This window comes from Papilio machaon, chromosome 27 (genome assembly GCF_912999745.1).
Source record: "Papilio machaon chromosome 27, ilPapMach1.1, whole genome shotgun sequence".
NCBI lineage: Eukaryota > Metazoa > Arthropoda > Insecta > Lepidoptera > Papilionidae > Papilio > Papilio machaon.
The window spans coordinates 2,122,736-2,139,360 of NC_060012.1; the positions used below are offsets into that span (position 1 = coordinate 2,122,736).

Consider the following 16,625-nt stretch of genomic DNA (forward strand, 5'->3'; position numbering starts at 1 on the left):
TGTGTTGATCAAATTTGACGTTTAACGTTTTATATTCAGATGACACAAATTCTTCGTTCAAAAATATAACTTCCAATGAAAATGGAACCAATGGAAATCCATTTAAGCGGTCTCTAAGTTTTCACTGCCGTTGTCCAATTACATATTGTATTACGAACTTAATTATTGTTACTTGTTTCAAAGATTTTTCTTAATTTTTCAGAAATTTCTGAACGGTAACTGCAGCAGTACGTCAACAGGTGATTGAACTAATCTCTGCCAATTCACTCTCCGTTCATTCAACTCATTCATTTCATTAGTAATTCAACTTTGTGAGTGTGTACCATTGGTAAGTTTTATTCTTAAACTTTTCACCTGTATTTTCGTATTTACATAGTTTTGTGTATTATATCGAAGTTAGATATGATCGCATTGAAATTAATAAAGTTCAATACATAATATAGAGCAGAATATTAACTTTGATCGAGTGTTCTATAAAATCCAATTAGTTTTTCACATCTGTTTATTTCACGGCCCTGAAACACTGAGGGTGATCACGTGACAATAACAAAACACAATTTTCGTGCAAAATTCTATTAATTTATTTATTCAACATGATTATACAGATTTTATCACAATTATTTGTTTTTAAATTCGTATTAAAAATAGTCTTGTCTAATTTAGATATTAAATAAAATTTTAAGTTCCTCAATCATTTCCTTGAGGTTTTTACTTAAAAGAATTTGTTTATTGAGTCACAAGAGGAAGTTTTTTTTTTTGCTTTAACTGTGGCTAATTCATTCGAGTATTCTAAGAAATGTGTTCATTGAAGTACTTGTTTTCATTCTCATTATAGTATTTGTTTATTTAAATATTTATAGAGTTAAAAATGAAAAGAATCACAAAATTAAACCATAGAGTCTTCGTGAAATGTAAACATAATGGTTTTCTGAATCATCCAAACATGAATAAATTTCTTTGTTAGTATATTAATTCAGATGATATTGACATGATATACTAAAGATGCTAATAACGTTGTATTTTATAACACTTTTAGTTATATTTATGTAAAAAAAATACTTTTAAAGACTGGCCGTGATATAAGTAACTTCACTGTAAACACAGGTTACGATAATAAGTGCTTCGTATTTCTTGGCAACACATAGTTTTATTTTTAGTTTGTTTCCAAACAGTTTGTTATAATCTAAACTAGAAATTGATAGCTCACATATTTAAAGTTAGACTACTAAATTTTAGATTTCGTCTCAACATAATAAATCTTTGTCTAATATCAATAAACTAAGATTCATGAACTAAAAAGAAGAAATATGCTTGAATCATCATCATCAGCCCACTATACGTCCCCACTGAGGGGCTCGGAGCCTACCCCAAGTTAGGGGTGATTAGGCCATAGTCAACCACAGCCAAGTGCGAGTTGATTTCACAAATATCATTGAATTTCTTCTCAGATATGTGCAGCATCACGATGTTTTCCTTCACCGTAAGAACGTCGGATAAATCATCATCATCAGCTCACTATACGTCCCCACCGAGGGGCTCGGAGCCTACCCCAAGTTAGGGGTGATTAGGCCATAGTCAACCACAGCCAAGTGCGGGTTGACTTCACACATATCATTGAATTTCTTCTCAGATATGTGCAGGTTGCATCACGATGTTTTCCTTCACCGTAAGAACGTCGGATAAATGTACATATGTAAATCTAGAATCGAATAAAACATTGACACATGGTGGGATTCGAACCCAGGAACTGCAGATTGCGGGTCAAGTTCTTCACCCCTGAGCCACCAACGCTCTCATTTGAATTGCTTGAATAACAACAAACTATTTTTGTCGCAATTTGCACCTATTATTCAATTTCGATACTGAACTAAGAGCATCTAATTAATTAGCCAAAATTCACGTAGCGGCGCTCCCTGATCGCAACAGTATTGTTAATTAAAGGACGAAACGAGGTCAGAAAGTTAGAATTGTGTCATTGGAACATAGGTGTGGTTAGGGATGGCTATTTTTTATTCACAAAATCAGCAAACTTTGATCTTTACAATGTTTGCGATGGGCAATAAAATATTTTTTTATTTATTTAATTATAATTAGTTGTTAACCTTGGGATTACAACTAATTGCCCCAAAAATATTTAAAACAATTTAACTGCAGGATCAAAAATTATTTTTAATTTTAATATATGTTTGTTCGTCACTTCGTCTTGTGATTATACGAATTATTTCGAATACAAAATATACTTTTGTAATGAAACGTGGCAATTTAACAAGTCGCAAAACCTGTTCGCCGATTCTGCTATCACTGCGACAACTATCGTTCAATGGTCTCGAATTGATACTATATTTTGTATTCTTCAATAGATGTAAAACAGTCGAAAATTAATAATATAAAAATAAAATAGTATCTTCAATTCATACCTGCCCTGCACATAATTATACTTTCCTCTCATATACCGGATGACTGGTAGAGAATGCCTTTAGGCATTAAGTCCTCCTTGTACTTATAAAAGTGGTAAAGAATAAATAAATAAATAGATAAAATTAATTGTTTGCTTACAAGGCATGCCTTTTAAGTTCTGTCGTTTCAATATTTCCCGGCAATTTTGGATTTTGAACTGTTTTATATTCGAGTGTGTTTACATTTTGAATCTTAAAACAGTTGAAAGTATTAAGATTAATGATATTGTTTAGTCACAGCGTCGATTTGAATCTGCCAGGTAACGTACGAAAATGAATCTTTCTAAGGAAACTGTTCGTGCAATAATTTTCTACAACTTAAAAAGACGCCTGACACGGCTTCAGTGTTTTGAAGAGCTAACATCTGAGTTCAGTGATGAAGCCCCATGTCTGCGGACTGTCGAACGCTGGTATTTAGAATTCCAGCGTGGACATACTAGTCTTAGTGAAAAATCTCGCGAAGGACGTCCAAAATCCGCCTTCACCGAAGATAACATCATTGCTGTGAGACAACTAATTCTCGAATATCGTCATGTGACGTATCGAGAGATAGAGGTTCTATTAGGCATCTCAGGGACAACCATTCAGAAGATCTTGCATCAAGCGCTTGGTGTGAGAAAGCTAGTTTGCCGTTGGATACCGCATCTGCTTTCAGACGATCACAAGGCGGCCCGCGTCAGATGGTGTAAGAAAACTCTGCAAAGGTTGGACCGAAGAGAGTCAAACCACGTCTACGACATCATCAGTGGTGACGAATCTTGGATCTATGCCTACGATCCTGATTCCAAACAACAATCTACAATCTGGGTCTTTCAAGACAAGCCAAAGCCGACTAAAGTTGTTCGTTCGCGAAGCACTTTAAAGAAGATGGTGGCCACCTTCGTTGGAAAAAAAGGCCATGTTGCGACTATTGCACTTGATGATCGTAGAACGGTGAATGCAGAGTGGTATACCATAGTTTGTTTACCACCAGTCATCGCCGAAATGCGAAAATCTAACTCAAAGCGACGCATTATCCTGCACCACGACAACGCAAGCTTACACAGCGCTCGTCAAACGATTGAGTATTTGAAGCAGGAAAAAGTAGAAATTCTTGACCATCCTCCATACAGTCCTGACCTAAGCCCTAACGATTTCTTTACATTTCCTAAAATTAAGAAAAGTCTTCCTGGTCAAAGGTTCCAGCCCGGTGAAGAAGCAGTCGACGCTTTCAAGTGAGCCATTTTCAACACCCCTACTTTAGAGTGGAATAAATGTTATAATAACTGGTTTGAGCGAATGGAAAAGTGTATTTAGCTACGTGGTGAATACCTTTAAAAACAATAAAAAGTACTATAAGATTCTATTTGTGTTTTTTTCTTCAAACGACAAAACTTAAAAGGCATGCCTCGTATACTGGAATTTTTTGAAATTAGACAACCCTATTTGTATTCCCAAATTGAACAATTTATTCTGTATACGTGGTAGCCACTCCTTTGAAGAAATACCATTTCGAGGAAATTATTTTATAGCAATAACGTTAAAGTATCATATCAAAAACTAGGTATTTATTTAGTGACCGTGACCGATCCTTTTAAATAAATCATATAATTGTTTTGTTTTTTTTTAAATTAAATTGTTATAGATGGCGCTAGTTGTCATACAAATCATTAATAGAAAAATAAACCAAATGTAATCCAACATTTTTGTTACAGGTTTCGCGCATACAATTAACGCATTTTAACTATTTATTCGCAAAATGTCTTGGAACTACTACTATCCGAAGAATTTCAAAGCGAACGGTTGGGGCTGGCATAGGGGTGGGTCAGCTGCCACCGCTGTACGTGGTTTCTTGAAGAGGGAAAGAGATGGAGAAGGGAGTTCTGAGCCGTTGATCGACAACGGGGGACTTTACCCCAGTCTGCCGACGGAAGATGATACCATGTTTCGCACTGGAGGTAGATTATACCCGTCTTTACCTGCCGAGGAGTACGAGAGTGGTGCTGTTGAAGAGGTTGTGGAAGAAGCCTGTGCAGCTGTCAACGTCAATATGGTGGTGAGTCCTTACTCGTCAAAATTTCTTTAGGATACAACTACTTAATACTTTTCCTTACGACATGGGTGTCGGCAAGGGGGAGTGAAAGTGGGCATCTGCCCACCTCCCTCTAGAGAATCGAAAAATGTAAAATAAACATACTACTTTTTTAAAATAAAGTTCCTACAATCCTACATACAGGTAATTCAAAAACGGCTTGTCAATGTTTTTATTAAAAAGTATTCTTTTTGAAAAAAAAAATGAATTTTACAAGTAGCCTACCCTTGGATTATCGGCTGGCGACGCTCTTGACTTAGGATTTACATACAAAAAAATAATGTGTATTTGCGTAAGTAAGACCGTTACAAATATTAAAGACTTCAGAAACCGGTCATTAGCCAAGTGTCGTTATACTGCCAAACGACATTGTGTTTTTTTAAACATTTTCCACAAGTCATATACTCGTAATATTATTTTCCTTGACTTTTACCTTAAGGAAAAATGTACAAGATCTGAATGGAACAGGAATAATTGATGCCAAGAAATATTTCTTTGATGTTGCGCCAAGTTTACGTTTGTCGTATTGATCGCTTAGACTTGTATAGTCATAGATTGGTCCTAGATTCGATTTCGAGTCTAGAAACTATGTGTATAAAAATTACAGAAATTTATCTCTGGATTTTAAATTGGATAGGGATGTGTTTTTCTATATATTATTCGGCAATGATAATTCACAATTAGGATTTTCCTTCTTGAAATTCTTATAATATTGAAATTATTAAATTAAATTTTACAACAGTTAAATTTAAAAAATATAATTTTATATTAATTGTCTCACAAAAAAATAAACAATCACGCTCATCAAGTATTGAGATAAACAGAGACTATATGGATTTCAATTTCAAAGAAACCTGGCACGTCTTTCTTATTTTGCAAATTGTTTTTGTGTATACTATATGCCTTAAGTTACGAATAGATTACGAGAAAAATTACGACATTAATATATACACTATTTACAAGTATACGGATGTTTCAAGAGACACTTCGATGTTTGCACTGAGTGTACCGTGTATAGTGTTTTGGTCTAATTCTGCTATAACTTCCCTTTAGTTCGTGGAAAACGTCCATAACACTAAAGATACGAAATCAGTGGTAATATAAACAAACTTAAATTTTCACGACTTTCTTCCAATGTTGTGTTTTGTTTTTATAATGTTATAAAACATATCTGAAGTTATATTTCCGTTGAAAGTGATTTCGAAAAGCTTCATTTGCTAGACACATTTTATTACTCTTAAATGACGTCATCAATAAAATTTATCTGCAGTACAAACATGTTTTACCTTTTATACCAAAACAAGAGTCTACGTCACACTGAGTCAGGAAATAAGTAGTGTGTCGTTCCTGAGTCATAAGGAATTCTTGATATCACGAACTAATCATCGGTTGGGCTTAATTTTAATGATATGTAAAGCATACAGTCACTGCAAACTGTATAAATGCATAATTATACAAAATGTCTTACTCAGTGACGTATCTAAATATATAGTCATACAAGTTTATCTGGCGTGATGAAGGAGGCGCTGATATTGCAGTTAGTTCTAACAGAAAATATATTTAACCTACATGGCCTTAGAAAAAACAAACATTCGATTATCTCTAAAATTCTGTTTTATATCTTAAAAGGTTTCAAAGTGTGGGCATTGTTATGGTTTCCCACGTTCAATCGTATTTTGAATTTCAAGAACAAGGTCATACAAAACTGGTTATCAATGTATTATGTACTTGTTTCTTTTTATTTAACTCTTACGTTAGTAAATTAAAATTTATTATAAGTAAGCAACTTATGGTATCAATGGGCCTATCATGAATCATCATCAGCTTACTATACGTCCCCACTGAGGACCTCGGAGCCTACCCTAACTTAGGGGTGATGAGGCCATAGTCAACCACGCGGGTACAGTGCGGGTTGATTGACTTCATACATATCATTGAACTTCTTCTCAGATATGTGCAGGTTGCATCAAATCGAAGCATTAAATCGAAAACACATTGATACATAGCGGGATTCGAACCCAGGACCTGCAGATTGCTAGTCAAGTGCTTAACCTCTAAGCCACCGACTATCGTGAATATTTGTGTTAATCGCCATCGTGTCGTAATCGACAAAATTGATACAGCGTATTTGTATCGAGTGTAAAGTATTCCAAAAATGTCATACTAATTTTGACATTTTTGACTATGACAATACGAAGATGATTGTCAAATATTTGTGCTAGTCACACTAAAGAAGATACCTTTAAGAAGGGATGATTTTAAAAAGCATTCTTAAATTTCATCATATAGCTCTACTTCTCAATACAGTTTTAATTCATTTAATAAATCTGACAGACACATCGTTTCGAGTTGTGAACGTGATATAAAAGGGCGACGTAGTTTCAGATATTTTTAAACGGTTATTTATAAATTTACTCCACTCAACGATTCCGTGAAGAATCTGTGGTGAAACTCAGTTTTACGTTGTTAACACAGAGAATAATATGTTCGTTGATTGACGAGCAGAGAATACACGGAAAAAAAATCCTCTTTCTACCGCATTTTCATCGTTTTTTTCTCTTCCCTCTTACCTCTTTTATTATAAATATTATAATGCGGCAAACGAGTTAGCGGCCAACTGGTTTCGCTGAAATAAGGAAGCTACAGCTACCAATATAGGCACATCCGCAATTGCAGATGTGTTGCCCACCTTTAATCGGCGGATGAGGGGACGCACAGAAATAGGATATTTTCCCTTCCCATTCGTCCCCTCCTCCACCAATTCCTTTCTGTAATGCATCAAATAAGAAAACAGTGGGAAGGAAAGAGGCCTTTAATAAGGCCTCTGGCATTCACACTCGTCAGACGAAATGCGAAACTGTTTCCACTTCACGGCTGTCTTCTGTGTAGTTGGTACTTTAGTCATCAAATGTAGTCTTCCAAACAGGACTATTTGAGAGAGATATTGTAGCTCTAAACTTTATACTTTGTAGTTGGTTCTGAAGTTGTACTTGGTGACTATCTGGGCTATTTCACATTTATATTGTAAAACAAATCAGGAAGCCATTATGCACTTTAAAGTTAACTTTACCACTGTTAAAAAATGTATTTAAATATTCATAAACGATATTTATTACTATAATCTATAACATATTTTTCTTAACGCATGTCGTAATATAGCGACGGGCACCTATCTTGTACTCAACCTTCATAGTGATCCATTAATCTGTAATTATTTCGAATGATGTCACCATAGCCGCTAACCAAAATATCGCATTACCTTCACGCTTGCTATATTTGGCAATACTTTAACTCAATGTTGGGTATATGTTACTTAAAACAAGAAAAATGTCTGACGGTTATAATAATTATATGAACAATTTTAAAGGTTTCTTGAAAACCTCGTACAAGTTTTAATATTGTGTAAAGACACACATTTTATTAATCTTACTTCTTACTAATATTATAAATGAAAATGTTTGGATGGATGGATGGATGTTTGTTAGAAGGTATCCAGATACCAAATTTCATCGAGATGCATGCAGCCGTACAATGTAGAACACAGCCTGTAACAACACATAAGCTACCTATGTTCATGGAAATGTGTACGGTTCTGGAAGGATACTTTTTAGTTACATATTTACTCAACAATTCCGCAATGCTGTTAGGAAAAACATCTTATTGAAATTTGGCACATTTATAGAACATTATCTGGAGTGACACGTGATATACTTTTCCCCCTTTTTTAATTCTGTGTAAACGAAGTCGCGCGCAAAAATTAGTTGTTTTTTAAATTATGTTTTTTCCTAAATTTTTACCACATGAATGGTTACCGTATCAAGTTCAATGTGTTATCATCTTATTCTTATTAATATTTTAAATGCGAATGTTTCAATGGATGTTTGTTACGTATCTTTAGAACCGCTCAACGGATGTCGCTGTAATTTGATAATAGATATAGAACATGGTTTGGAAGAACACTGGCTATTAATTAGTTTTTTTTTTTTTAATTTCGAGCGGGAAGACTCTCTGGTCTAGTTCCTTCAGAAATATAATCTAAAGTAATAAAATAATCATTTTATTTTTTGTTTCAATTGCAGAAGCAAACTTAGTATACAAAATAACATGACTTATAGCACAAATAACTACTATAAATGTGCAGGATTAAATATATTAACATCAACTATATACGTGTAAAAAAGATTACAAACTTTATACCGTACAAATGCTACCGACATAATAGTGCATATAATAGACAAACATATCAGTAACAATTATTCAAGGTTAGGTTCAATATTGCTAAATAACTTAGAATCCATAATTTTCTTAATTACTACGTACTTATCTGGACAATGTTGCGTTTATATTTTTCAATTATGGAAGTATTAGTCACGCCTTATTTTAATACGGCAAAAATAAAATCATACATTTTAGTAAATTACGTCATGGTTTGCACTGGCAATGTTCTGTTATAATACAACCACATTGAATAGTCCTCCGCCGAGTTTCAAAGCGAACTGAATGTATGAGTCTTTAGTTTAGCCGCATAAAATTTAGAAATCTGTCAAAATTCGTGATACTTTTTTTGGGTACGGTGGTGTTTTGTGAAAATTTTGTTTTTAACTATCAATTATAGTGTCTCTTCATGATTTTCCATATTTATTTTCTTCTTGTGCTGTGTTTTACCTAATCATTGTGTGTATTCCTTAAATTCCATGTTCTTAGTATTGGTAAAATTATTTAGCACTTGTCGGATGAGATGACCTCATAGTTCAAATCTAATAATTATTTTGTCTGTTATTCTATATTACATTTGTTATACATTGAATCAATTCATCCATTTAAGCTTCCAGTCTAACATTGACCTACTTTCAAAGTGTTACACATAATACTGTCTTAAGTTTCCACTGTCCTACTCCACCTACTTTTACTTCTAACATCACACCCGGTTTTAAAATTAGTGTAAAGTATTTTACCAATAAATTACATTTTACTTATGTATTGCTGCAGAAAATAACATTTTTACCTTAGTTTCTTTATAATTTACTATAAAATTTACTTATATACTACTGAAAGTGGACTAAAGTTAAGCAATTTATGTCTTAGTGTAGTGCATGAATGCATTTTTCTTCAAAAAAATAAATAACCATTTGGCAAATTCTAATTAGAATACAGTGAGACCATTTATTTCACCATATTACAATTTAGAGCACATTTTATAAATATTTATTCTTCAAACAGCAAACTTCCATGATAAAATTCAATAACGTTTTTTTTAACAGCAGTTCATTGTAATGACCAAGGAGGTCAATTAGCACACCTACTTGGTGATGTCATAGTACAATAGTTATCTAACATACCTCTAATGTTCTCAGTCAGTGCTATGATCATATTCAGTGTTCACACAGCTTTATGTTTGAAAATACAGTGTGTTTATAATGTATTTTAATTAATCAAAGTATTATATTAATATTTTGTGTCTTAGATTCATCAGTTAATAAAATCAGTGTCAATTATATATCTAACTGTAAATTTGATGTTTGAAGTCAATAATTAAGTATAATTCCGCTAATTGTTCATATTCTGAAAATTAACAACATAAACTTGTTTCTAGATGACATAAGCATAATGTTATAGAGTGGTAAATCTTAATTATTTATTTGAAATTGACTATATTTTTAAATCCATTAAAAATTATTATTTACCTTCTTCGCTTTTCTCCTCCCTGTACAGATAAAAAATAAGTAATAGACAGACAGATTATAAACAAACAGCATAAAGTTGCCAATACATTTTTAACTAATTATTATGCCACAAACACAGCACAATAAGATGTTAATAAAAATAGATTAAAAATATATTTATTTCCCATAGAAATATGTGATAGTGAAATGAGAAAATAATTTAGTGTGACCTCGTAATGGCGGGGCAAAATGGTGGTAATTTTGGTGCATTAATACAAGGTGCGGGGAGACAGATATTTAACCAAGGAGGTCAAGTATTACTGCAATATGGGGCTCAAGCATTGGGGAATATCATTAATGAAGTCTTCCAGAAAAAGGAGGTGGAACAAAAGAGGTTCCTACCGAGCATTAAGAATTATAAAGTGGTGAGTTTTTATCAAACTTCATACTAATATTATAAATGTGAATGTTTAGATGGGTCAACGGATCTTGACGAAATTTGGCATAGATGTAGAACATAATCTGAAAGAACATATAGGCTACCTAATTAAGTTTTTTTTAATTCTCACGGACGCAGTCATATGTACATAATTAAAAAGTATAGGACACAGTTGTGATTAAGACAGATAAAAGTTATTTTCTGTAGTAAGAATTATCACATTTTGGTGGTTTTTTTTGTGAAAATATCAATTTGTCTCTAAACCTATGTATGTATTAATTAAATAAATAGGTTTATTCTGAAATAGGAATTCAACTAACTAATTAAATATTGTGTCACTAAAGTTAATTAACAGGACATGTCTATGCCACAGATAATAATATTTATTTTAATACAAAAACAAATGGTACAGTCACAAACAGTCAGATGCTGAATTAATAATGATTCATCAACAATTTGGCATGGATAAAAAAAACACCTACACTTTTACTTTTTTTACTATTCTTATAGAGATTTTTATTAAAATCATGTTAAAGATTTTCTTATTTTTTACCCTTCTGACGTAGGTTTCATATTCAGGTTACCATTATGTTGTATCAAGCACTAATAAAACGGGACGAAAGTCTTAAATGTAGTTTATATCAGTGTAATATAAAAATATCGACGCTGTTAGATGTTAATTAATTACACGCTTTTGAAATGTACGCGACTGTACCTAGCAATATATAAATAGTTTGTGCGTAACCCACACTGTTATATGAGACGTTAACGAATGAAATTCCTAGAGACGGTGTGTGTGTGTGTGTGTATTCATTTATCAAGGACAACGTTTATATAGATTGGTATGAACAGCATATGTACATGTTTAAAGCGCCATTAACCAATTGGTTAAGGGTACGGAAATCCGATCACATGGTTGAGGCTTCGAAACTCTAAACTCGTCGTAAACCATAGTTTAGAACAAATAGTTCCAAAGCATCATATGTTAGTTTCAAACGATTGTCTAATATTTTTAATACAAAAAAAAAAACAGAATGGTATATTATGGTCGAATCTGTTCTTTGCAGAGAATATTCCAGAATGTCAGTATTATTATATTTTAGTCTTGGACTCCGTGTTTTATTAGAAGTGGAATAAATATAACGAACTAGTTTCTTCGGTTGCAAACTAGTTGTGGAAAACAAATGAAGAATTTTAATGCACATAAATTGAAAGTGGTCTATTTTTATAGTCACTGTTTGTAACGTTCAGTTCCCCTGGCGTAATATCAAGAGAAAGAGGAAAAATGACTTAGAAATGACAATATGTATTGTACATAGACAGGCTATAAACCATGGTTTTTTGTGCCTATTTGAATTTCGCCATTGGCCCTGACGGTTGCGAATTGCGGATGCAAACTATTTGGGATTACCTGTCAGGAATTTCATCAGACGCGTTTAAATTCGAATAAAGCAAAAGCTGTCATTTTCAAGCAATGACCAATCCATTTATAGTAATCAGTGGTATTTTAAGATTGCTAACTTGTTTTATTTAATTTAAATGTCCAATAAATCAATATGGCGGACAAGGTTTGGCGCCGCTTTATCGATGTCTTTATGCTTAGAAAAATAATAAGTCGTCATGAAGTTGTATTTCCCTTTTCAACAATATTTTAAAAATGTTAATTGAACTCGCACTTTCATACTTCGTAGATTACTTTGTTCATTTAAAAAATGATAAATATTTTTTGGAACGAAGTTCCTTATCGCGCGTTGTGAAAGGGGGCAAAAAAATATTACGAAAAGTTGTCACGACACTTTTTGCTATAGTAAGCTATTGTAAGCTGTGCGGCGTCGCATGTTTCTATGTCTGTCTCTCTCTCTCTTATAGAAAGCAAGCCAGATATTTTCAATTCTATTTCGCATTGAACAGTGTGGTGTCGCGACGATTATTTTTGTTGAGTGTATACAGGTTTTTTGTAAATAATAAATAATAAAAAAAAATATTATAACTTAAAAAAAAAATTATTACAATTCCTTCACTAATTAATCGAAAGGAACTTCGTTCCATCCGGGTGTCCCTTGACACCTCTCAAGTTTTTTTTATATCATAAGGTGGCAAACGAGCAAGCGGTCACCTGAGTCCGCCTGAACAGCGAAGCGACCGCTGCCCATAGGCACCCGCAATTGCAGATGCGATACCTTTAATTGACAGAGGAGGACAGACTCACAGAAATAGGGTATATCCTCTTCCTATGCGTCACCTCCTCCGTCAAATACACTTACCCTTCCCATTAAAAAAAAGGGTGGGAAGGGAACGTAGACTAAAATTACAACCATCTGACGAAATGCGGAATTACTTACACTTCACGTCTGTCTTCTGTGTCACATTTGTGCACTCAACAAATATTGTTTTTGCGGGATCTACCACTGTATAATATTGCACTTTGCTCCTTCTTGCTTACATCACACAAATAATTTGAATAACTAATTATCAATCAATACATAGTATAAAACAAAGTCGCTTTCGCTGTATGTCCGTATGTATGCTTAGATCTTTAAAACTACGCAACGGATTTTGACGCGGTTTTTTTTAATAGATAGAGTGATTCTTAAGGAAGGTTTGTATGTATAATAAATGCATAATATAGTAGAGAAACACTGATAAATTTAAAGTTTTCTAATGTGATGTCGTAAATAAGCACGTTTTTTTGCGCTTATATTGCAAACGCTGGCTGAACCCTACGAGATAGACCAAAATAATGTACTACAGTATTGTTCACCTTAAAAAGTTCAACAAAAAAGTCCGCGATGGTATATGTCTATCTCTTAGGGATAACCCAGCATAACCATTTTTATTCTTTTACGAAGTGATTTTAAACAATACAGCATTAATCCTTATCCATTTAAGTACCTTAAATAAATTGTGCATTTATTCTGTAGTAGGTATATTTTGCATTGCACCCGTGCGAAGCCGGGGCGGGTCGCTAGTTGCTTATATTTTCAAAACTTAAATATTGAATACCTTTTAAAGTATGAGCTTGAAAAACTTACAATAAAAAATATAAGTATGCAAATTATGCACAAGACTTAAAGAGATTTGATACAATGGAATCAAACATCGCCCACGTAGTTTATTGACCGAGAAATTCCAAATTAAAGACTAATGTACCAATGCAAGGGTTTCCGAGAACGTATACATATTGTACACTGTCCTCTATATATGGACAGGCTGTAAACCAAGGTTTGTGCCTATTCGATTTTTGTCATTTTTGGCGCCGACGGTTGCAGTTGGTAGCGGTGATGAGGTTTAGAACTAATGATTTCAACAGGCGCTCGTCAGGTTTAAGTCGGAAGGAAGCAAAAGCTGTTATTTCCAGCTTCAGATTCATTATTTAATATAACGATATGAGGGTTTCCCAGAACTGATGAAAAATGCGGATTTTTTAAAGCATTCTTCATTGACAAGCTTAAAGTACCGTTTGCAAATAAACGGTCATGTGTTCAAATCTTCAATTCGATTGTTGCAAGGAACCAAAACTTTAATAAAAAACTTAATTAGTAGATTATGTGTTCTTCCAGACTATGTTCTACATGTGTCGAATTTCATCAAGATCAGTTGAGCCGTTTTAGAAATACCTTCTAGCAAACATCCATCCATCTAAACTTTCGCATCTGTCTATATATATAAAAGAAAGTCGTGTTAGTTACACTATTTATAACTCAAGATCGGTCGAACTGATTTAGCTGAAAATTGATGGGGAGGTAGCTTAGAACCAGGAAATGGACATAATATAATTTTTACCCAGTTTTCTATTTTATATTCCGCGCGGACGGAGTCGCGGGTAAAAGCTAGTTTACAATATTAGTAAGATTAACGTTTGTTAAAATCGAAGAATTTCTCATCGTAAGTGTATATATATTTTTAAAACGATTACAAGAAAATGTGCGACATATAATTGTTTTTAAATTCAAAACCGTTTAAATTACAAATAATTAAGTACAAAGTTTGAAAAATTGTACATCACTGACTACCACATTACAAATACAATGTTCGTATACTTTATTATTTCCTTTGCTTTACTGTTCACTGGCTCACTTCCAAAACATACGGGCGCGGTCTCTATTGATTGTAACATAATAACATCAATATACTTTAATTATTTATATACTAGTTCGTACTAAATCGACAGAGCATTTAATTTCATCACCACCTTGATGTATTTCACAATGACGAGGTTTTCGCGTAACAACCTCGTACAGCCGATTTGTGGAATACTCTGTCCACAGTAATCTCAAACAGTTATAATATAGGGTCCTTCAAGAAAGGAGTATACTCCCTTAAAGTCCTCTATAGTGCTTGTACTCTGGTGCTGCAGATGTTCGTTGAATATCCGTGGGATTACTTAACATTAAGTAACCCGCTTCTGGTTTTCCCCTTTTCCTATAAAAATAGTAATATACTGTTCTTATCCGGATTCGAATCCCGACGACATTAATGTGTGATTTCAAAAACACGACATTTGAACTCTTTTGACATCACCGACCTTCCTGCGTATCTGGAATCTTCAGATGAGCCAGTAGACACACAGGAAAAGATCATGGTGACGTTTTAGGAGAGATGCATTACTAAAATTAACAATACCTAGAATTCTGTGGCTTGCAATTTACATCTTACGATCTTACTAATATTATAAATGCGAATGTTTAGATGGGTGGATGTTTGTTTTAAAGTATCTCCGGCTCAAAAGATCTTGATGAAATTTGGCACATAGATAAAACATAGTCTGGAAGAAGACTTCGGCTTCTTATTAAGTTTTTTTTAAATGCCGCGCAGACAGAGTCTCGTGCGACAGCTAGTAGGTAATATAAGTAATAAACAAAGCAATAACATGTACACTTGTTTAGTTTTCCACTGAACTATGATTATGTAAACTAACGAATGTGTCATCGGGCAATTAAGGTTTCCTTACAATAATTACCATGCCTAATGAACGAATCATACATGCTTCATTTTGCACATACTACTGTCAGTTTTCACTACTCAAACAAATACACAAAAACATATAGTTATCTCCATTTTTTCTATAAGAATGAAAGAGATCACAAGTGTTTCTCTAGAACCACAAAGTTTTGTTTCCATCCATCCATTCAGCTTCGTTACGCCCACTGCTGTGCATAGGCCTCCCCCAAAGATCGCCACGATGATCAGTCCTGTGCAACCCGCATCCAGGATACTCCCGCAACCTTGACCAGATCATCGGTCCATCTTGCGGGAGGAGTACTTTGCGGCCAAGTATTGTTTACGCTTTGCATTCTTATGTTCACAGCTATAACACCTATATGAAAACATACTGCTATCCTTCTTATTCATACTAAACAAAAAGAGATCACAATATGTCTTTTGTACGTGTCTTGGGTAGTGGAAACTCACTATTGTGTTTACGCGTTACATTTTGTAATACTAGCCATTATCATTAGGCTAGTCTTTCAGTCTTGTCAATTGAACAATTGTCTTTTACAAGCCGAGGTCAATCCGGATTAAAGGAGGTTAAACTATTAGTTTGATAGTGTATCTTGTAAAATGTAGTTTGACGATATGTTTTTACAATTAACTGTTCATACGGAAAAAAAAGAGAGCGTCGCGTCGGTGGCTCAGGGGTTAAGCACTTGACTTGCAATCTGCAAGTCCTGGGTTCGAATCCCGCAATGTACCAATGTGTTTTTCGGATTTCGATTTCAATATGTACATTTATCCGACGTTCTTAAGGTGGAGGAAAACATCGTGATGCAACCTGCACATATCTGAGAAGAAATTCAAAAATATGTATGAAGTCAACCAACCCGCACTTGGCCAGCGTGTTTGACTACGGCCTAATCACCACTAAGTTTAGGGTAGGCTCCGAGCCCCTCGGTAGTAGTTAATAATAAAAATAATTACTTACAGAAGTTTTAAGATTATTAATATTTTTAATCGAAGATTCCAACTAAGAGGTACTGGATTTAGTAAAACCACGG

At 33.9% G+C, this 16,625-nt stretch overlaps 1 protein-coding gene across 3 annotated transcripts in view; it reads left to right on the forward strand.

The window, feature by feature from the left end:
• The first annotated feature begins 4,155 nt into the window (after window positions 1-4,155).
• Window positions 4,156-16,625, forward strand: part of LOC106707980 (calpain-A) — a 32,357-nt gene continuing 19,887 nt past the window's right edge. For 2 of the 3 annotated variants that reach the window (XM_045684732.1, XM_045684733.1), the window contains exons 1-2: window positions 9,007-9,095; window positions 10,381-10,615. In XM_045684732.1, the coding sequence (XP_045540688.1) occupies window positions 10,427-10,615 (189 nt within the window). In that variant the 5' untranslated portion in view covers window positions 9,007-9,095; window positions 10,381-10,426. Of the gene's footprint in view, window positions 4,492-9,006; window positions 9,096-10,380; window positions 10,616-16,625 lie in introns of those variants that run through there. The other variant, XM_045684731.1, reaches the window with a different exon arrangement.